The 23,081-nt window shown below is 40.9% G+C and overlaps 1 protein-coding gene across 13 annotated transcripts in view; it reads right to left on the bottom strand.

The window, feature by feature from the left end:
- The window catches only part of LOC134208942 (hepatic leukemia factor), a 250,100-nt gene that overhangs the window by 142,978 nt on the left and 84,041 nt on the right, over positions 1-23,081 (bottom strand). Inside the window, exons 1-2 of one of the 13 annotated variants that reach the window (XM_062684912.1) lie at positions 20,622-20,638; positions 17,717-18,500 (exon numbers count right to left, since the gene is read on the bottom strand). The exons of 5 other annotated variants lie outside the window; for them this stretch is intronic. In XM_062684912.1, coding sequence (XP_062540896.1) covers positions 17,717-18,269 — 553 coding nt within the window. In that variant the 5' untranslated portion in view covers positions 18,270-18,500; positions 20,622-20,638. 7 more of the 13 variants (XM_062684913.1, XM_062684908.1, XM_062684907.1 and 4 more) reach the window with 7 other exon arrangements.

The following is a 23,081-nucleotide window of genomic DNA, read 5'->3' as shown; positions in this document are numbered from 1 at the left end:
AACGATCGCGGCAGTCATTTAAAACGCAGTAAGTGTACTTGCGCTGCGATGCAAATTATGTGCTCTGAATGCGAAATTGGATGGATTATGCAAAACTGGTTCACATCGCCATTCATCGTTTTATTTGAATAGGAAATGTACCTCCAGCAGGGTGATTGCTTGACAAATTGTACAAATAATTTGTTAAATTTGTATTAAGTGTGAAATCCATAACAAAGTTATTTAAATAAAGAACGATGAAACTTATCGAATAAACGTCAAATAACTCAAACCATTTTACTTTATGTTAATATCTCAATAATGGCGGCCTCTCACAAAAAGTTGGATTCAGACTAATCCAAAGTTGATCTCCATCGCAGTTTGTCGCGCGACACAATATTTACCTACCAAGCACTCGATGTACCACTTTCGACAATTAGCACCTTTTCTCCGAGGGTCCAGCTTGCTAAACCGACTAGGCACTGCTAAATATTCATCCAAGTTGCGAAAAATCTCTCCAAGCCACTGAAAAGGTGCCACGGCCATCCGGGAAGAATGTAAACAAAGCGGTTCTTCCGCTTTCGCGCAAGTACGCTCTGCATTTCGGACCGGGCGGCGGTGGTGACGTCAATCCAAACGCCTAATATCGTCCGAAATCACCAAACAGAACCCATCCATATGCGGAATTTGTGAGCCATCTAATCGGCGGCGGCGGCAGCAATGCACGCGCCATCAAACTCCGGTCCGGTTCGAGGCAACTTTCCATTTCGTTTCGTCGTCGCCGATGACGGCGCAGATTGTAGACTGGAGGTAGCCGTGGGCACTTGTGACTCTTTGCGAGAGTGTGAACATTCAAAGCGTAGAGGAGTGGTTAACCAATTGAATTAGGATCTTGATATGATGAAGTTCATACAACATATACCGACAATTTTCAATGGAAACACTCAGTAGTGCTAATGAAAGCCTCTTTTGATACAATTTTATGCCTGATAATTGTCTTGTTCTATCGTTTCAAATTATTCAATGGCATGTCTTTTATAAATAAAATTGAAGTCATATGAGAAGAATGCCGACATGTTCCGCGTTTAATAAGTCCGAATGCCGAAGCGATGACGATTGACATTTTGTAAAACTTTAAATACCATTTGACCCAAATCCCAAACATGACTCATAGCACTGACTTTAAAGTGCCTTAAAACTAAAACTTTCATTGTTTTTTCGTACGGAGGATTACGTATTCGAAATCCTATGGAAATAATCAAACAAATAAAGATAGAATGACCATGTGAAAGTGAGTGTCAAGTTCGGGATCTGAGTCAAAACGGTATTCCATCAATTTCCGTTGCATTGGTTACCCCAATTTTGAAATCCAATCTTGTGAAGCAAATGCGGAGAAAAACCAAACTTCTTAAATTTCACAACAAATTAAAAACTTCAAACAGCTGAATCACCCTTGCGACCTCGTCTCTGTCGCGGTGGGACATGTGCGTACACGCATGAAGCTATGGAAATTTCTTACACTTTTTGTTGCTGTTCGGGTACAAAAAACCAACCGCCCAATAAATATTAAATTTAAAGCCCCGCCGCACCACGGCTCTCAGATTACACACCCGGAGAAGAGCCATGCGAGAAAGTGCGCCTGGTTGAGGTTTAGGGGTTTGGCTAAACACCGCCTTATACCGGACTTCAGACCACGAGAGCGCAGGTCCGAAAATTTACGCACACACAAACACACATTAGCGAACTGCGCCAACCATCATGATGGTCCGAAATCAGGAGTCGAAGAAAGAGTTCGGTGCATAGCGAGGCGACGAACCGGTTTGTGTGCGAAACTGTCTCCACTCTCTGTGGGCCATCTGGGGATCGGCGGATGGATGGTCGCTCGAATCTAAACAACCATGACACGATGAGGGTGATGATTAATCCGCGCTAGGATAAAGCTTTCGGATTACGGAAAGGTCACAGACGGTTTGGCATCATGGCGGAAAAAAGAAAAAAAACAGGAAGTTAAGCCATTGCCGGAATACGAACAAAAGTTACCAAAGAGAATTTTCTTCGGAAAATTTCCACCTTTGATAACTTCTCGATACGCGACCACGTGTCTATATAACGAAGTGCTCGAATGACGAGATGCAATGATTTGTTTGCTGAGGAGGACACCCTTCTTTTGTTAATAGGCCATATAAAATGACCAGATTTTACAACTAATATCAAAATCCTTTCGATTATGGAACAATTTCTTTGGAATTGCAATCAGTGAATGTCATTGAGCATGTCAATTGCACCAGCAACAATATTTTCAATAAACCTATCAATTGCCGATGCATTTTCCATCATTACTCGTTCAAGAAATAATCAATATTGCAAGAAAGCCTGAGAGTCTCTGATTTAGTATTGGATTTATCCATCATTGTGATTTAAATTATTTATTAAAATTAGAATAATTAAAACTGCAAATACAAATTTTCAGGTCATGACAGGAGACTTATTTTAGCATAAGAATTGTGATTCTGGGCTGACCGGTTGAATTTTTGATACTTTTTGAAAACATGAAGAGGTCTAATATGCATGTCACAATAAACAGCTTTGTGCCACTACGATGGTTGAGGAGAGTGTGGAATGCAGAAGAATAAGCGTGTCTATATCAGGATGTTAAAAGGTGTTGATGGTGATGGTGCACAGCACTGACCATAACTACTCAATTTGTTAATATTGATATAATCAGCACGATTTTTAAGCCCACATGATTGTGGTCGTACAGATTACTATTCATGAACTCTCTGAATATAATCATTAATCCCGTTCGATCATGTGGAAGGGTTTTGAACATAAATAATCAAAAACTTCAAAAGATTTTCCTGATGGGGCGAACTTTCTAATATTAATAATACACCCGATTCTGTTTTTACACGGATTTTTTTTACACGGCCGTGTAAAAAAAATCCCATACAAATTTTTGCAAAGTTGCTCCATTTTGCATGTTTTGTCGAGCAATCATAAAATTTTTTTTACACGGATTTTCAAATTTTGAACTGAAAACTTTTTTTACACGGAACGCATCCCCCGTGTAAAAAAAGAATCGGGTGTATTCGGCTCATTGATATCAAGGCTTTCGCGTACAAGTTTATCAATATTACATACAGTAGTACGAGTATCGATATTTGTTATGATCAGGGAAAAAGTATTCGCAGGCGCAACGATCAACGAAGCGGGCAGAAAGGAAAAAAATAAGTTTGATAACAATAATTTGACAAAAATAGTTTGAATATTGCGAGACAAATCTGTCTCAAATTCTGCTTCTTCTGCAGAGGCCACTGATCCGACAAATTTCACTTGAATACTGCTGCCAGTCTGACCGCCAATGATTCGCCGCTCCACCATCCATGACTGCCACCGCTACCTCCCGGATGCGACCGCTACCGGATGGCGTCATCCGCTTTCCGTGAAATCTCGAACAAAAATGACGCGCGCGCCCGAATTACGAGTCTGTTTATACACGAGATTAGTTGGTTCTAAACTTCTTACTGGGTGCGGCAAGAGTCAACATTTTCAATAGTTTTACGTTGTTAATCAATAGCTTGAATGAATTTGGAAAATTGCTGGATAGTTTCCGAATCGATTGATGGGAATCGATTGAGACGCTATTAGCGTTTGAATTCTAATTTGGTGACGGTCTCAAATTAGCAAATTTTCGTTCTACACCCTTCAGACACAGTTACCGTCAAAAATCTACCCTCCCACAATCACATGTTGCAGGCTAAGTGGAATTTATTTATTTAAGGTGCTAAAAAAGCAGGACGAAGGAAAGAGGTTTCCGATCCAATCACCTTTGACGGTGTGATATTTGTCCCTTTTCGTCGTCCGCAAAATTATCGCTGAAGTAGTTGAACACCGAGCGGCAGAACAAACACTCACTTAAAACACGTGGTTGTTGGTTGCCAACTTTACCTTCTCCTCAACAGGTTTACTAATTACAGTGCGTAGAACATTATAAAGAACGCCACGTTTAAGGTCACATTACACTGAATGTTGTAAGTCATAGCTTTTAACAAATCGTAACAATCGCTTTTAGCAAAATATGCAAACTATTGACCTTTCCAAGCACGGACTCTAGGTCATAAAAATATTGACCACTTACAAAGTAATCAAAAATGATATGAGAAAAACTTTTTTAATACGTCCACGTTCCAAAAAAGTGACGAACGGTTCAGTATTACAACACTTGAATTTCTCATTTCATGAGGAAGATATGACACATTGTTAACATCTAGGTTCCCCTCACTCTCATCTAAATTATGTGCGATGAATGGTCTTTTCTAAAATGTCATAGATTTTTCGTAATAATCGATCGCTAAAATCCATAAAGAAACTGCTTCTGACACAGATGATTTGGTTGCTAAAATTTAGTGTTTAAGTGCATGTCGAATTACTCCAGTGCTATTGAGAAGCAATGCAGTATTGGTTTCGATACAGTTGTTGTTTTGTTTTCTCAAGACAACCATGACAAGGTCCCGCTATTTAGACACTTCATAGAGAGCAATCCCATTGAAGGCGCGCCCCTTATCATTAGAAAATCAATCCTTTCTTGGGAAAACAGAACAGTGATACTGTTTTTGGCCATGTATCGGAGCCCTAGCCACATCCTTGTCTTGCTTCTAGAATATCACCAGTGAATCAATGAAAACCCGGGATTTAGCTCTGTCTACAAGACCATTTCAAGCAAGACAATTTGTTCAGTAATAAGAACTTCCGTGTGTTCCTCTCACTACCATTGTTCACCAGTTCAAAAAGAGTTAGTACGTATTTGAACCCCTAAATCGATTTTTCCAGCAGTCAGTTCAGCCTAGGACCGGGTACCGAGGTTTTTTAACTAATTGCTTGAAAATTTGTTTCCGCTGCATACAGTTTAGCCTCAAACAAGAGGAATTCGAGTCTTTCAACTGTCTGCAAGGTAACATTAATTATGTTTTATTTCTGAGACTGCTGTTGGTAGCGAGGACTAAATACGATGAATCCTTAATTACCACAACTTATTGCCCTGGCTAGAAAAATGGATTAGGCTAGGGCTCTGTTTGGTAGATATTACACCGCAACACACTACGTCAAAGTGATCTACCGTGTTACGGGAGCTAAAACTTAATTGTCACCTTTGACTATAATTATTTGCTGGGGCACTCCAAACGCCCTAGAATCAGTTGACATTGCCTAGTTTGAACTCACAATTTGCTTTTTGATGGTATGGTTTGATGCTACAACTGAAGTGCCTCTCGTGTTTTTTTTTCAGGGACATCTCAGTGGCTTTGGAAACGGTAATACCTATACGCTGGTTTTCCATTGGTAACGGATTATTAACCGTCAGGGACAAGACAAAGACGGATAAACTGAATTTTTTTTTCCTAATATAAAGACAATGCTTCGAGAATACCGGAATAGGGAGGGCTTCCCGAGCAGCACATATGTTACACATAGATTACAGTAACTCATATGTGACCAGATTCAGTCACAATTAGGTTGCTGTAACCAATTTCACTTGACTTGTGCTGCTTGGGTTATCACCCGTTCGTCGTCCAGGATCTGCATACTTCTCACTTCTTCATTAACTCAGGTTTGATCTGTACTCTTGCGCGGTATTTTACTACCCCGAAACATCCAGTTAATAGAAGCATGGTTTATATTTGCATAAGAACAATTTTTATTCGCTCTGCAGTTTTAGCTTTGGAACCCGTTATAAACATAATTCCTCTAATGTTCACAGAGTAATTCCTCATTACGGCAGCCCATACTGGCCACGCTCGTCTCTGGTGATTAAATTTTCCCAATAATACTTACCAGATCAAATTTTTCGAAAGGGCACATTTAGTTCTACGAATCGGTAGAAAGGAAGACATAAGAAAAAAATATAAATTTTACTGTGTGGTTTTATTTAAAAGTTCTTTGTTTCTATTTTCATATTTGTCAGATTTTTCCAATGGCATTCAAGATATATCTCGCGTAAACTATCTGTTATAGAAGACATTCTCGATATTTTAAATGTTTAATGCAACAGTTCTTTGAACGAATGTAGCGAATGTTATAGAAAGAAGTTTGCGTCGTTAGACATAAAGATGATTTGGCATAATTGACTTTTGACAAAATGTTGATTTATGAGCTGCACCAAAAATAAGAGTCGTGTAACAAAACGAACATTTCGCATAATTTTGAACTGTCAGTTTGTATAAATTTCTTATAAAAGTGATCATTCTACATTTAAGGAAAGATATTTCATATCAAGGAATCAAAAGGCGTTTTCCCCTAATTTCAAACAAGCACGTAACGAATAACATAAATTTTTCCTTTGCAATAAACCGGACAGATACGTGCAGATGCATACCATTACTTTTTGATTGCGGCACAGAGCGATGAAAGAAGGCAATGCTTTCCTTGAATGAACGCATATGGTTGGTATAAGGCGAAGTGAGAAGATAATTCCTTCTTCAAATGAACGCATCGCTTGGTATTAGGGGAAGAGAAATAATATTTCCTTCTTCAAATGATAACATTAGCCCAGTATAAGTCAAATAAGATATAATAGTTTTTTCTTTAGTTTTTCTTTGAATTTTATTTTATTTTATTGTTTACTTAAAATAATGACTAAAATGTTGATCATATTTGTGTAATTAAAATTTCTAGCTCAAGTCCAGGTATGGTTTAAATAGTCCCTATTATAGTCAGATCAACTGTTTTTGCACAAATAACCGATTTATGGTAAATAAAAACACGTAAGAGTCGACAGCCATAAGTCAAGCTTGAGCTTGAGCTTGAGCTTGATTGACTGCTCGTAGTTGCTACTCCATTATGACCAGATCAGCTGTTCTTGCACAGGGAACCAACAGATGTTTGCTTGGGACTAGCACACATCTTCAATGTACAAGTACTGGTGATCTCATTTGTTAGGTCATACTGGCGCCTGCCACGTCAGAATGCAAGTCAATGTAGGGAAGGGGAGGAAATGATGATGCAATCACTCGCCCACTGCAAGCCGAATATACCTCTGCACTTGCCACGAGTTCATGCGGAATTTGTTGGAATTTCTGGGTTAGATTGAGCGGCAGAGGTCCGTCTTGGTTAACGAGCTGCCAATGTGATAGATAGGAGAAGGTAACTGATGGAATTTCTAATTGGATGTAGGAAACGAGCTCTATAAGTTCATTTCCAATTCTAGCAGATTACTGTTAGAATACTCAAATTGAAGGTATAGGAATAGTAATGGAAACGGTATGGAAGTCCATTTCCAGTTCTAGCGATTGCTAGAACATGAGAAATAAAGAGAAAGATACAAAGTAGGAGAATGGAACGGACCTGGGATTGAATTCACGACCTCCTGCGTATGAGGCAGAAGCAGTAGCCATATGACTACCAAGCCCGCCTCGAAACAAAAAAGACCACGCACTGAACTGATTAATTTTATTACCGGCCGCGCAATGCAGAACACAATATTTCGTCCGACCACGCGATCGTTCTGCTGTCCGAAACATGAGAGATCACGCACTGAACTGATTAATTTTATTACCGGCCGCGCAATGCAGAACACAATATTTCGTCCGACCATTCTGCTGTCCGAAACATGAAAGATCACGCACTCTCGTAAGAGTCGACAGCCATAAGTCAAATTTAAAAACAGAAAATATTATATAAAATGGATAAGAAATGATATCTGAATATCAGTAATCTGATGAATATTTTTCTAAAAATCTAAATAAGATGTCAAATGCGAGGTGATAGTTGACCATGCATTGCAGTAGCTACTTTTAGACTCTGCCCTAATTGTACTTAAGGACAATCATGACAAGGATAACAAATGGCTGTCCTTTTGACAGTCCTATCCCTATGTAAGGTGCCACATACACGCTCCAACATGTTGTACAACTTTGACTCCGCCCCCAGGAAATTTGGTTTAGCCGGAGTAAAGTCAGACCGTCTGTGGACAGGTTGTACTGTCAAACAGTATTACGTTATGGTGCTCCTAACTCTCATATCGTGGTTTCGATGGAACAAAAGGCACTAACTACTCTAAAAATCTTGTCTTCTTCCATGATTTTTTCATACTGGTAGCGAATTTACTTCATTTTAATTCCATTATCATCTTTAAATAACACATCCTAAGAGCCTTTCACCAATTCGGGGGTAATGAGTAATGTTCAAAGCCGTTGCGTGGTCTTTCAGCATCCTCGGCTAATTTTATTCAAACGTTCCATCTGAACCTTGGATCTCGGCGATTCCCCTGACAACGTTATTAGACGCATCTTTACATTTGAGTTGTGCGTTACTTTCAAATGAATTTAAAGAATGTAACACGATTGAATAGTTTAATGTGTTAAAATAACTGTATTCAAAATCTGTTCAATCCAGACTAATTTGCGAAAAATGTAGAACCATGTTTGTTTGATAAGAGATTCAAAGGAGTCTAAGGTTTCACTAATTACGTAAGCATTTTTTATGATTTTTAAACTCCTCCCTCTCCCTGTGAGATTTTTTACATACAACTTATTTTTTATATGGAGCGTAAGACAATGGTAGGCACCCACCACCCACCCGTAAGACACTACTCACACTGGTAGTTTTAGCTCCCAACGTTCACTTTTCACCAGTTCAGCGAAACAAAAAGGTAAGTTTGAATCAGACGTCATCTAAATGTCATTTGACTAATTTAATCATTATTGATTTATTGGCATTTATCGGTGAGTACAACATCTAGAGCTCAAAGTAAAGAGGGAGCGCAACAATGAAGAACAGTATGAATAGTTGTCGCAAGCGAACGACGAGTATCAAGCGAACAGAAAAATTGAAATTTTAGTAGAGGGCCAGTTGTGAGAACAGCATTGTTGAAATCGCTGTTATTTTGCCTAACGTCCACCCAGGAACGGCTTGGGTAGTAGCATGGTGACTACTCTTACCAAGACGTTTTCTATCCGATTCCGGATGTAGTTTGCATAGTACAAAGATTATGAATATTATCTTCCATATTTGGTATACTGAACAAACCATTTTGAATTTATAATTTACTTAACATACATTTTTTTTCTCTAAAATTCATGTAAAAATATGATAATTGTTCTGGAAATTGAGCTTACAATTTGTAATGACAATTTGCCACGTCGCAGATTACAGTTTACAGTTTGTCCTGTTTGACAAAGATGAAGACACATTTAAGCGCTACCAGTTTGTCATACCTCACGAATTGATACCTAACTACGGGAAAAAGTTCTCGGAAAATTATATAAATGAATGCCAAGGAAATTTTTACAATACTGGTTTGAATATTCTTTTAAGCCTAATTAAAAATATTACTATCATAGTCGTTGTTTCTTTTTTTCATTTTCTTGTCTCTTCTTTTTTATTGACTACATATTCATTTAAAGTGAAATCCGTTACAATCCAATTTACTAGACGCTTTCGGAGGCACAAATCTCAACAAGCTCATCTTTACAGCGTCACTGCATCCATAAAAATATGACTTCCAGGTTTGTTGATCTCCTACTTGTTAAGATTTGTGCCCCCAGAAATGTGAGGTACTGTGATTATAGGCGATTAACACACGCGAGGTACTGTATAGGCGATAAGCACTGAAAAACATGTTATGTTTCGTGTGCTGCAAGTGAGCAATAGTGAAAAACATTCTTGCGCTGTTCTCTGTCGTTTTTTTTGGAGTAATGTACCCCTGAAACGGCTATGTAGTTTTAAAAAAGGATTCAGCCGCGATTCACCTTAACAATCTACTGCCCAAGACCGCTTTTAGACGGGGTACTTAATTAATTTTTGTAATTTTCAATTGTTTAGATTTCGAAAAAAAATGATGGTGATTAATAATATAAACCCCAATGCATGTTTCAATGCGGATTAAAATAAATTGTCAAAATTCTAAATATTTATAAAAAAAACTATTGAAAATTGCGAATTTTCTTTCTCCGTGTTTTTGCTTTTACTTTTGAATAGGGAAACATTTGTAGTTTTTCCACAACTAACCTTATTTAACAGAAGGCTTTTTTTGTGAATGGAACACTCTAAAATATGTATCCTATTCGGTCGGGGTTAAGCCAAAACGCACCAAGCGGCTTTTTGACTGACTTGTGATATTTTGTTCGCAAAAGGAAAACAGAATGTATTTCTTACCAATTCATGCTTGTAGGATATCCACAGTTATGGCGTTGAGGAAGTCCGATAGGATTTGTGATCAATTAAATCTGTTACAGAAAAACTTTAGCAAAAAAATGGAAACGGTTATTTATTACATGGAAAATAAAAAAAATATCTCTGAAAATTAAAAAATTGAAAGAATGAGAATTTTTTGAATGAGAATTTTTGAGCTCTAAATATGTGAAAAAATATAAAAGATGAATAGATTCAAGACATCATTCCATTGGATGAAATTTTTTTAAAACAAAATTCAAAAAAATCAAAATGTGAAATTGGTAAAATCATGAATTAAAACTTTTATTGCCCACAACGTGTTCAGATCGATTTTAGAAAGCAAAATAGTTATTTTGACCGGAAACGAAAATTTGGGTTGTTCAGGGTTAAGAATACTCATGACAGGGCTCAAAGAAGGCTGCCCTAATGACAGTCCTATGCAGCTCTCTTATCGTGGCTTTGACGTTACAAACAGCAATTAGTAGGCGATGATCTTATCTGAATATTTTTTATAACTTCTGCAACGTGACTTCTGCAAAGACCTGTCGCTTGATTTTGAAAACCTGTACCCTTGAAAGTTTTCGAATTGAATTCTAACGCGATTAGCCTGAAGCATAATTGCGCTAATCGGGTGAACAGAAATGAATGGATCATTCTGAAAAAACGGAAAAAAAATCGATCAATTAGGAAAAAATCAAGAAGAATTCAACAAACCTACGAAATTTACGTTTGAAAAAAATAATCAACGCACAATGGCTGAGGATCGGAAAAAAACGAAAAAAAAATCATGATCTTATTTTCGTCATTTTTCTTATATATGATTGAGTTAGCTTACTTCTGAATTTTATGATAATTGAATGTCATTTTGGTTTTCAAGAGCACTTCGAAGGTTGCCATATTGAGTAATTTAACAGAATTTCATACTCGAAAACGACGAATGCTAAGTTCATTGCAAATATCCTGCTTTATATAAAATTAAAACCGATTAAATTGCAGGTTTTGTCTTGAAGCATAATAACTATACTTTAAGTTCTCTGGACTTATTAAACATAATGGAAAATGTTTTTTTATATGTGGGGGTGACATAAAAATGTTCGATTTTTTTTACACAATTTCATTAGGTGAAATGATTCGAAAAGGTCACATAAGATTAATTTAGTTGAAAATTCTCCTCTCTTTAGAATTTTGAGGAGGCGTTTTACCCCCTTTCCCAATGGCGGTAAACATGTTTTTCATTACTCGAAGGATAGAAAGATTTGATCAATATGGAGGCGCATGGTATTTCAAGTACCTTATCAAAGAATGAATGTCATCTGCCCACACCCACCACAAGGAATAAAGCTCATCTATTAATTGCGATCATTGTGTATGATTTTCAGTAAGATTCAAAAACAGTTTAGGCTTTGTCCTACATTTATTCGTAGCTCTGCTACTGTGCAACTAGATATCATGAAAAAATGAGATTGAGCAAATGTTACAAATTAGGCCAAGTCTGAAAAATTCAGTTGATAATGCAATCTGGAGCATTTGGATTGATTAGACAAGCCGGAATATTTAGGTGAATTTATAAAAGGAAAATGAATCATATTGAATGCCTACACTGAGAACTCAAATAAAACTAATATGAATCCACACCTAAATAAAATAACTGCATTTTAGGAATCACCAATAAGTTTTAATTGATAGAAGATTCTATTTATTCTTCGCGTGGAAAGTGGTTATGTGGCACTAATAAATATCAAATGATTTTTGCCATTTTGACAAAATTTATTTTAATAAATGATCAAAACTAACATACACTAAAAAAATAGGAAAAAAAAGAAGACATTTTCTCTTTTTTGAATGTAACAAATTTAGAAACTAAAAAATTCAGTTACTCGAATAAATACCACAACATGAGAGCTTGACCAACTGCGAAGAACTGAAAAAGTGTACTAATTGGGACAGAATAAAAAAAATCAATTAATAATACAAATAAAAAATTTAAAAAACTAATGTAAAGAGTGCGATTGATCATGTTTCTGCTTCGTGCGTCAGAGAAGTAAATAATGAAAAAGAGGAAATCCAGATCACACGATGGCTACCAACTAATATTCCTTTCTGTGGTTTTTGTGGAGACATACATATAAGCACGGTCTACAAATAGCAAATACCATCTACCAATAATTCTTACATCTTTCCAACTCATTCTACATTTGAGTCACTGAAACATGCCCAGAGAGAATGTTTGAACAATCCCAGTTGATTCGTTATGGAGTAAAACCACAGCTAAGTGTCGTCAGTCAAAGCTAAGCAAACTGAACAACTTTGGTGAAATAAAAACATTTGGAAACAAATTATAGGATAAATCAGCAAAATTTTAAATGTTTAGTAATTTTAGCAGACTTCGTTTGAGTACCACAGAGATGACAATTTTGGTGACTACCTGCCTGAATAGCGTTCATGTTCCTTACAAAAAAAAATGTAAAAAAAAGAGAAAGATAGTCGCTTCGCATACCTTTGTTATACGATAAATGTTGGGTACAGAACTGTCAAATCATATGGACTTTGCAAAGAAATATTGCTCCTAGTCTATCCCAGATGTTTCAGTGAGCAAAGATAGCGACATTTTTTCTCTGTAGTTTATAACCTCGTATTGATAGACCTTGTTCACTAGCATCTAATAATCCTTTTAGCTACTTGTCAACTTATCAAGTTTTCCATAATCCGACCATTTTTTGTAAGTAAATAAACAAACGTCGGGCCATTTTCAGTGACATTAGAAGTAATGGTTCGTTAATTTTTTTTTTATTTTTTTATTATTTATTATTAAATTAACATATCCTCAAGATGATATAAAGAATGACCAATTCATAGCCATAATAATTTTATCTTCAAAGAACGATTGCTGTTTACGATACATAAAATGGGCGACGTTTGTATTTACATGAAGGAAAAACGTTGGAGCCTTGTCAACTTGATTAATTCCAATGTTTTCCATCTTTCGAATGCCAAATAGAAGAAAGAGTTTTTTTTCTAATTTATTCTGCATTTTATGTGACGCTTAAATAATCTTATGACTTTATCTGACAGGTCATCTGACAGGTGTCTTATGAGTGTCGATTGACGTTAATTTCATGACATTCCGTGACATTTTCCTAATGTTGCTCTCATGTCCCATACTTTATATTTAGAGCAATGACCCAATAGACAAAGTCATAATATCCTTTAAAAGGATTATAATAATAAGGAGTTATAACTTATGATAACAATTATTAGCAAATTGGCAGGAGCGATATCATGATTAGTTGTCACATTTCTTAACACTGAACTTGGGCTTATTTAAAGAATTAGCGTCACGTGAGGAGAGCCGATTTTGTCCATTCTGGCGTGAAGTCAAAAGGGAGCACACATCACTATACTTGTAGAATTAGTCCGAATAATAATCAAAGACAGTTGTCTATTACAAACATTCGTACATTCGTAAAAAATGCTGGCTAAGTTTCTGTTGAAACGCAGAACCTTTATGGAGTAGACGCATCTCTCATTTTGTTCTGATGCCCAATAACTGAAACCACAAAACTAATAATGGCCCTACAAGCGAACTAAGAATGGGGAACCGTGCGTAAAATACTCCGCCTAATACTTTCGTACCTTTTCCAAGGCCATCCCCGGGGTGAGTCAAATCGTTTATTGTTTTCAGATGTGATAATTTTTGGGTGATCTTTTTCTGGATCTCGAAATAAGCTTATGATCTCACTGGCTAGAATGCTTAATTTCACATCCAAGTGCGAATTTGAATGGAAAAGGCAATAAACTGTAACCATTTATAATCAAATCAACCATTGATGACTATCTATCAGTTATCAAATACGAAAAACGAATCTGAAGTTTCTGTGACGGTGCGACATATTACCTAAGTGAACGTTTGTCATATGCGTAGATGATGGTGCGTTTTGGAAGATGAAAGTTCAGTTCTTTTGACTGAGAACATTAATAAATGTGGGCGAAATTGTCAACCAATTTCTTACCTTTTAGTAGAACATAGTAGCAAGTAATAAAAACACATTGTTCTGATGTGCAACATAATTCATCACGTAGACACAGGTTCGCAGCCTAACAAAGCAATTGATAATTGATAACTCACGGCAAATGCTGGGTAAAGCGTACCATTGGTACTTCGCGTACCTGAAGGAATAAAATAGACCCCATCTCGCGGTCCTTAGCCTCTTACCCAGCAACTCCTATCCCTACCTCCCCGCGGTGCTGGCCGGGATACGAGCAACCTTAGGGAAGATCGGGTAACCAACCCCGGTGGGAACTATGGTCGTATGCTGACAGGGAAGGGGGGTTTGCTCCTCCCGGAGGTGCAAATCTTATTGAGCGTCTGTTCTCCATGTCAGGATCGGCTCACAACAGCGTCTGTTCTCCATGTTAGGGGCGGCTGATCATCGTCCGAGTGCCAGTGAGGGACTCTAAGTGAAACTGTGCACCATGGTCCACCGGAAATAAGGAGGAATGGTCCTCCGGAAATTTAGGGGGTTTGGTGTCAGGCCCTGCAAGCCAGCCTTTAAAAAATCATAAGCAACGAACAATCAACAAGAGAGTACGGACCGGAACCATCGGCGAAGACCACTGCGACGAAAAGGGACTAGCGATTGGAAACTCGGTTCGTGGAACTGCAAATCTCTCAACTTCATCGGGAGCACACGCATACTCGCCGATGTGCTCAAGCGACCGTGGATTCGGCATCGTAGCGCTGCAGGAGGTTTGTTGGAAGGGATCAATGGTGCGAACGTTTAGAGGTAATCATACCATCTACCAGAGCTGCGGCAACACACACGAGCTGGGAACAGCTTTCATAGTGATGGGCGATATGCAAAGGCGCGTGATCGGGTGGTGGCCGATCAATGAAAGAATGTGCAGGTTGAGGATCAAAGGCCGGTTCTTCAACTTCAGCATAATCAACGTCCATAGCCCACACTCCGGAAGCACTGATGATGATAAGGACGCATTCTACGCGCAGCTGGAACGTGAGTACGACAGCTGCCCAAGACACGACGTCAAAATCATCATAGGAGATTTGAACGCTCAGGTTGGCCAAGAGGAGGAGTTTAGACCGACTATTGGAAAGTTCAGCGCTCACCGGCTGACGAACGAAAACGGCCTACGACTAATTGATTTCGCCGCCTCCAAGAATATGGCCATTCGTAGCACCTACTTCCAACACAGCCTCCCGTATCGGTACACCTGGAGATCACCACTGCAGACAGAATCACAAATCGACCACGTTCTGATTGATGGACGGCACTTCTCCGACATTATCGACGTCAGGACATATCGTGGCGCTAACATCGACTCTGACCACTATCTGGTGATGGTTAAACTGCGCCCAAAACTATCCGTCATCAACAATGTTCGGTACCGACGACCGCCGCGGTACGACCTAGAGCGACTGAAGCAACCTGATGTCGCCACTGCATACGCGCAGCATCTCGAGGCAGCGTTGCCGGAAGAGGGTGAGCTCGATGGGGCCCCTCTTGAGGACTGCTGGAGTACAGTTAAAGCAGCCATTAACGACGCAGCGGAGAACAACGTCGGGTATATGGGTCGAAGTCGACGGAACGATTGGTTCGACGAAGAGTGCAGACAGATTCTGGAGGAGAAGGACGCAGCGCGGGCGGTTGCGCTGCAGCAAGGTACTCGGCAGAACGTGGAACGTTATAGACGGAAGCGGATACAGCAGACCCGCCTTTTCAGGAGAAGAAACGCCGCCTGGAAGAAGCGGAGTGCGAGGAGATGGAACAGCTGTGCCGTGCTCAAGAAGCGCGGGAGTTCTATGAGAAGCTGAACGCATCGCGCAAGGGCTTGGTGCCGGGGGGCGAAATGTGCGGGGATAAGGATGGGAGCATCTTGACGGACGAACGTGGTGATCGAAAGGTGGAAGCAGCACTACGAATAACATTTGAATGGCGCTGAGAGTACAGGCCGTGAAAGTCAAGGCGCCGGAGGAGATGACTACGTCAGTTCAGCGGACGATGGAAGCCAACCAGCCCCCCTTGAGGGAAGTTAAGGATGCCATTCAACAGCTAAAGACCAATAAATCAGCTGGTAAGGATGGTATCGGAGCTGAGCTCATCAAGATGGGCCCGGAAAAGCTGGCCACTTGCCTGCACAAACTGATAGTCAGAATCTGGGAAACCGAACAGCTACCGGAGGAGTGGAAGGAAGGGGTTATATGCCCCATCTACAGTGGGAGTTCGTGGGAAGTTATCAAGCCGGCTTCGTTGACGGCCGCTCGACAACGGACCAGATCTTTACTGTACGGCAAATCCTTCAAAAATGCCGTGAATACCAGGTCCCAACGCACCATCTGTTCGTTGATTTCAAGGCGGCATACGACAGTATAGACCGCGTAGAGCTATGGAAAATTATGGACGAGAACAGCTTCCCTGGGAAGCTTACCAGACTGATCAAAGCAACGGTGGATGGTGTGCAAAACTGTGTGAAGATTTCGGGCGAACACTCCAGTTCGTTCGAATCGCGCCGGGGACTAAGACAAGGTGATGGACTTTCGTGCCTGTTGTTCAACATTGCGCTAGAAGGTGTCATGCGGAGAGCCGGGTGTAACAGCCGGTGTACGATTTTCAACAGATCCAGTCAATTTATTTGCTTCGCGGATGACATGGACATTGTCGGCCGAACATTTGCAAAGGTGGCAGAACTGTACACCCGCCTGAAACGTGAAGCAACAAAAAAGTTGGACTGGTGGTGAATGCGTCAAAGACAAAGTACATGCTTGTGGGCGGAACCGAGCGCGACAGGGCCCGCCTGGGAAGCAGTGTTACGATAGACGGGGATACCTTCGAGGTGGTCGAGGAATTCGTCTACCTCGGATCCTTGCTAACGGCTGACAACAACGTTAGTCGTGAAATACGAAGGCGCATCATCTGTGGAAGTCGGGCCTACTACGGGCTCCAGAAGAAACTGCGGTCGAAAGATTCGCCACCGCACCAAATGTATCATGTACAAGACGTTAATAAGACCGGTAGTCCTCTACGGACATGAAACATGGACAATGCTCGAGGAGGACTTGCAAGCACTCGGAGTATTCGAGAGACGGGTGCTTAGGACCATCTTTGGCGGTGTGCAAGAAGACGGTGTGTGGCGGCGAAGAATGAACCATGAGCTCGCCCAACTCTACGGCGAACCCAGTATCCAGAAGGTGGCTAAAGCCGGAAGGGTACGATGGGCAGGACATGTTGCAAGAATGCCGGACAGCAACCCTGCAAAGATGGTGTTCGCTTCCGATCCGGCAGGTACGAGACGGCGTGGAGCGCAGCGAGCGAGATGGGCAGACCAGGTGCAGAACGACTTGGCGAGCGTGGGGCGTATCCGAGGATGGAGAGATGCGGCCTCGAACCGTGCATTGTGGCGTCAAATTGTTGATTCAGTGTTATCTGTTTAGATGTTAACTAAATAAATGAAATGAATGAAATGAATTGATTACTCGTACCGAAAACCGCGCAAACTGCTCAAATTACCCACTGACCCATATACAAAACAAGAACGTCATAAATCAACACATTACCGTTTAAATAGGCGTGATGTCTCCAGAGTTGCTGCACCTGGTACTGCGTGATCGAGTTGTTGTTGTTATTGTTGATCACATTGTTGTTGTTGTTATTATTGTTGCTCGTATTGTGATGAATCGCCTGCAGGAGCTGTGACGTCGGTGGCAGACTCTGGCCCTGGTGGATACCGGCGCCGTTCAGTCCATTTGGGTTGTTCGATCCTAGCAGTGCCTGATGTGCCTGTTGTTGTGCTTGCTGGTGATGTTGCTGGTGCTGCTGTTGCTGCTGCTGCTGATGTTGCTGGGCCAGTCCATTAACGTTCGTCAGATGCTGCAGATTGTGAACCACCTGCTGCAGCGGCATACCGACCGGCAGGATCGGCGGCGGCATCGAGTTCAGCAGCTGATTGGCAACCGAATTCGATCCCCCTCCACCTCCTCCTCCGCCGCCGGCTCCGTTGCTGGACCCGTTGGGGATAATTTGGATGTGCGGAGACGGAGCAGGTGTCGGTGGGCCGCCACCGATGTTCATCGACGAAACCGGTGGCAGCGGTTGAAATTCCATATTCATCAGGATCAGGCTCAACAGCAGGAGGGCAACCAATTAAACAACACCACCGTCGTCCTCGTTCAGGTTCCGGTTCTGATCGCGGCGCTCTGATCGAGTGTTATTCTTTTCTTCAATGTTTGCTTTTTGAGTTGTTGGCGCGGGCCCGATCGCGACCACGATCACTCTTTTTTGGGCGAGATGATTGTTTCCGCACAGTGCTTTCACTTGGGTTCACTTGAGCGTCCAGCGTCGCTAAAATAATTGGATTTTTGGTTCAACTAATAGCTGAGGGTATGCGATATGATATTTCTTTTTTCGTAAGTTTCAAAACGAAATTTGGCACGGAACGAATGAAGAAAATTTGGATGATTTTGGTGGTTAACTATTTCAAGTTGTTGCCGAAACCAACACAAATATGAAAGGAAATCGCGTGATTAGGGAAAACATCGTAGGGATTAAGTTAAAATGATTGTACGATGAAAGGAGATTTTCGAGGCAAAACACTTTTAAAATCTGTTTCACACAAAACTTCCATCATGACTATTAAATATAAGGCAAATGTAAGGGAAGCTCCTTCAAGTATGCCACCTGAACACCGATCATTTTTCACCAACTTCCTTCATGCACCTCGGTTTTACTTGCGAGAAGCTTTCTTCGAAATGCATGAACGTATATCTCCCAAAACCGAAGGATTCTGTATTCATTTCTGCGCAGTTTCGTTTCGAACCATCTCACACACAAAATCATTCAAAATACCGCATATCCTCACTATAAATGCACAGACCGGATTCAGCTGCTGTCGCGAGCCACTAGTGGACATTTGATGATTGATCACGGATTCACTTGGTTCCTGGATGCACTTTTCTTCCGGACATTTGTGTTTGGGAAGGGAACTGAACGAGAGCGACCACGGTCGCGATTCTTTCACTGTCAGGAAAACGGTAAACACTTGTCAAATTCGAAAAACATTTGGCTTATTGTCGCAAGGGCTGGCGTCGTGCCAGCACGCACTTCGTTCTATTGTTGTTCCGCACAGATCTGGATTGGTTCACACGCTGTGTCTACGCGCACCTCAATTAACAGTTATCAACCCGCGCGAGTTCCGCACGCGCCACAGAACTCTTGTTTGCAGCTAAACACTCTTTTTCATCTGTTGATGCAAATCCGCCAGTGACCTTGTACGTGCTATTCCATGCGTTTCATTTTTCAATTCAAATTAGCTTCTATTCTAGTAGCGGCGAAGCTTCCACAACACTCGTTCAACGTTGATACACCGAGCACGATCTCTGGCAAAGCCGTTTCACTCTAGCATACGGGCACCACTCTGTTACTGCTGGGCCAAAGGGGAGTTTCAAAAGGGCCCCTTAGGGGAGCGTTCCACACCGACACTTTGCTCTTCCACCTGCGCTCGCACGCCCTATTCAGAAGATCTGTTTATATTCATTAATCAAATTGCATCTCTGGCAGCTTCTAACTCTGGGGGTATCACACGGTCGCTGCATGTGCCGCGCTCTATCAGCAATCCGCTATCTTCTCACAAATACACACAGTTCCTCGTCAGTGACAGCGTCGCAAAACAAAAACTGCACAGGGAATTGCAGTTATGGAGGTGCTTATTCCTACTGGAGCTCCTAGCACGAAACCTGCGGCTAGAATTCTAATTATCCCCAACTCACAGACACAAACACTCACATGGGCACACTTGTCACTCCAGCCGCCTCAACCTCTACGGTTATCAGCTGTTCTTCGCGGTCCTGGTTCTTGTTTTCACCTCAGAATATTCTCCCCGCTTTCTTCTTCTGTTTCTCAATCGGAGGCTCCACCACCCTCTCACTAATCCAATTCACCTCGCCGCCAGGATTGCTGCTCGCTTCTCAGGCGGCTCAAAATCAAAACAAACACGATCGCCGCTTCTCGGAACAGAAAAATCCCATCGATCAAGAACGATTCTCGCCTCTTGCAGAGCTTTCTTCTCGTCTCCAAAAATCGTTCCACCTCGCGTTCCACTGACGAAAAAAAGAGAAAGCACTTCACGCACGCGCGTCTACAGCGATCGACGAATCCCGACTCATCGGACAGTACTGTCTCAAGGGTCTCCGGAGACCGCTGCCGTGTGCGGGTCCCCCACCGCCTTGCCAAAAAAAAGTTAAACACAAGAAGTGAAATGGAAAACGGCACACAACACCAACCAACACACATTCACCGCTCGCGAGCCTCGCTCGCACCTCACGAAGAAAGAGGCAAAAGCAAACACGACGATCAACCCCCCTCGACCCGTCCGTAGTCGATCGCCGAAAAGTTACGCGAAGTTCCGCGCAGCTCGAAGCTCTGCCGGGAAGTGCGGATATGGGAGGTGGTAGAAGAAATGCGCACCACGCTACAGCCAAAGCAAGCAAGCGAACTGCTGACACGACGACCGACCGGCTGACTGGTTTGGTGGAAAAACGTTGCTGCAGCCAGTGAAAGAGTGAGAGTGAGAGTGAAAGAGGAAGTATTCCGGCAGCAGCGGCAACGGCGACGACGACGACGATCGATCACTAGCTTTACTACTAAGCTGGTGCCCACCAGGCGCACCACCACCACACTGCCCGAGCTTAGCTTTGGCCCGGTCCGGCAGAGGCAGCACAGCGCAGCAGCGGGGCGATGATGATAATGCTGACGACGACGACTACAACAACAACGGGGTGTGCGATGCGAGTGTGCCTACGGAAATTGAAGAGCTTTTTTTTGCTCGCCCGGTGACGAGATGGGTTGATGCAACATGGACGTTGCAAGGGAGGAAAATGGGATAAGCGAGTGGTTTAAAGAGGGTGAGTTTTGTGAAACTGTGCTGTTAAGATTTTTTTACACTCTTGCTTTCATCTACTCAGTGACTGAGTAAAATTGAATTGCCATCTCTTTTTATCCCACGGAAATTTTACTCAATTTCCGTTAAAAGCAAGACTACTTATAGTTGAGAGTAGTCTCACTCTTGAAAGGGAGGGCAATACAATTTTACTCAGTCACTGAGTAGATGAAAGTTAGCGAGTATAAATATAAGTAATGAAACGAGCTGAAAACATCAAAACAAAACATGAAATCGAGTAAGTTGAATAACAGACTACCGTGGGGCATCGAAATCCGTACACTTAAGCACCTTAGTATATGAAAAAGTCATTAGAAAATAGGAATCGAATGTAAATAAAACGTTTGTCATTGACACAGGCGCATGAAGGCTTCTACTTTTGAAATGTTTCACATTTACTCATTAAAAACTACGAAAAACATGATAAAATAATGAATTAAATCAACTACTCCTGACTCGAAATCCGTCCACCGTGGACGGATATCGAATCAAAGGATCAAAATCCGTACAGCTATTTCTAGACTAAATATTTAAATTGAAACAGTCTGATTGACTGAACTACCACTGTAAATAGTTCGATACGCACCTTGAGAAGCGATCCCTTCGATTTGTATTCCGTTTATCTTAGGTAATGATTTGCCATTAGCAATCAAAACACAATTACTTTTAGTGCAATTATGCTCTACCCGAAAACAAAATGGCGGCAAAAACTCCGTGTTTGGTGGGTGGAGATTTATTTTTGATTTTTGTTGTTTTAATTTCAAAGCTTTGTTTCAAATTCTATGCCCTAAAAGCTTACTGTCAAGTATCTAAACAGGATAGGATTAATTATTCCTACATTAATTACCTTTAACCCTTTTTAATTTATTGATATCTCATGAGATGGACGGATTTCGGTGCTGTACGGATTTCGGTCCCGCACGGTAGGAGTTGATTAAACAAAAAAAAAGTTCGGTAGCTGGTATTGCGTTGTATTGTCTAGTGTTAACATTAATACACAAAGAGACAGATCTGCTTTATCTTGATTCAATGATTAATCGAAGCCTGGCGACTTGATTTCCAAACATGATTTCCAAACATGACGATGATAATAACAACCATATTTATTGTAGCTTGGCGCTAATCATAGTTTTTAAAAGTCTTGCGTTTCACACAAATTAAGCGAATGCTCAAAAACCACTCGTTTTCTGTGAATTTTTATAACTAATGTCAACTATGTCAAGTTTAAACTAAAGCAATTTCTACTATTACTAATTAAATTTAACCAAAATGTCATCGTGGAGCTGATAAGCTTAGTGAATTTCTAATACTAATAATGTCTGCGAAGCAAATTAAATGGCGCTGTCACTTTTGATTGTGGTATTCCTTTTCATTATTCCGCTAAGAGAGGTGGCATTTTACTTCAAACATGCTTCAGCAGCTGAATAATCTTATATTGTAATTGAAGCAAATTTTTCTCGAATGCTATTCTTATGATCAACATTTAGCACCAGCTGAGTTTTTGCAAAATATTGTTCATCTGTCAGTAACACTCATTGGAGCAGAAAAACAATCACCAATTGGTGATGCCCTCTTCAAGAATAAAAAAAACATGTCAAGTTCTTGTTGAAGAATAATGGGCTTTGAAGCTAATATCAAACTAACCTTTTCTCGGAAGACTACGATAAACAGAAAGTTTTACCTGTCATAAGTCTAGTTCAGTATAAAACCATTTAATTGCGTCACATTGTGTAATCTTTACGTATTTCGACCTCAGGCGTGTGAGGCCGTCTTCAGTGTCTCATGCACTAAAAAAGCTTAAATAATGTTCTCAGAAAGTTTTAATTTTAAACCGTTAACCGAAAGCCATTTGACCGAATGCCACTTAACCGAATAACACTTTTAGGCCGATAATCCGTTTGGCCGAAATAGTCTTTTGGCAGAAAGGGTCATATGGCCGAAAATGTCATTTGGCCAAACTGGTCGTTTGGCCGAAAAAGCCGTTTGCC

Source organism: Armigeres subalbatus, chromosome 2 (genome assembly GCF_024139115.2).
Source record: "Armigeres subalbatus isolate Guangzhou_Male chromosome 2, GZ_Asu_2, whole genome shotgun sequence".
Lineage (NCBI taxonomy): Eukaryota > Metazoa > Arthropoda > Insecta > Diptera > Culicidae > Armigeres > Armigeres subalbatus.
The sequence above is the reverse complement of the archived record's forward strand: the minus strand, read 5'-3'. Positions and strand labels throughout refer to the sequence as shown.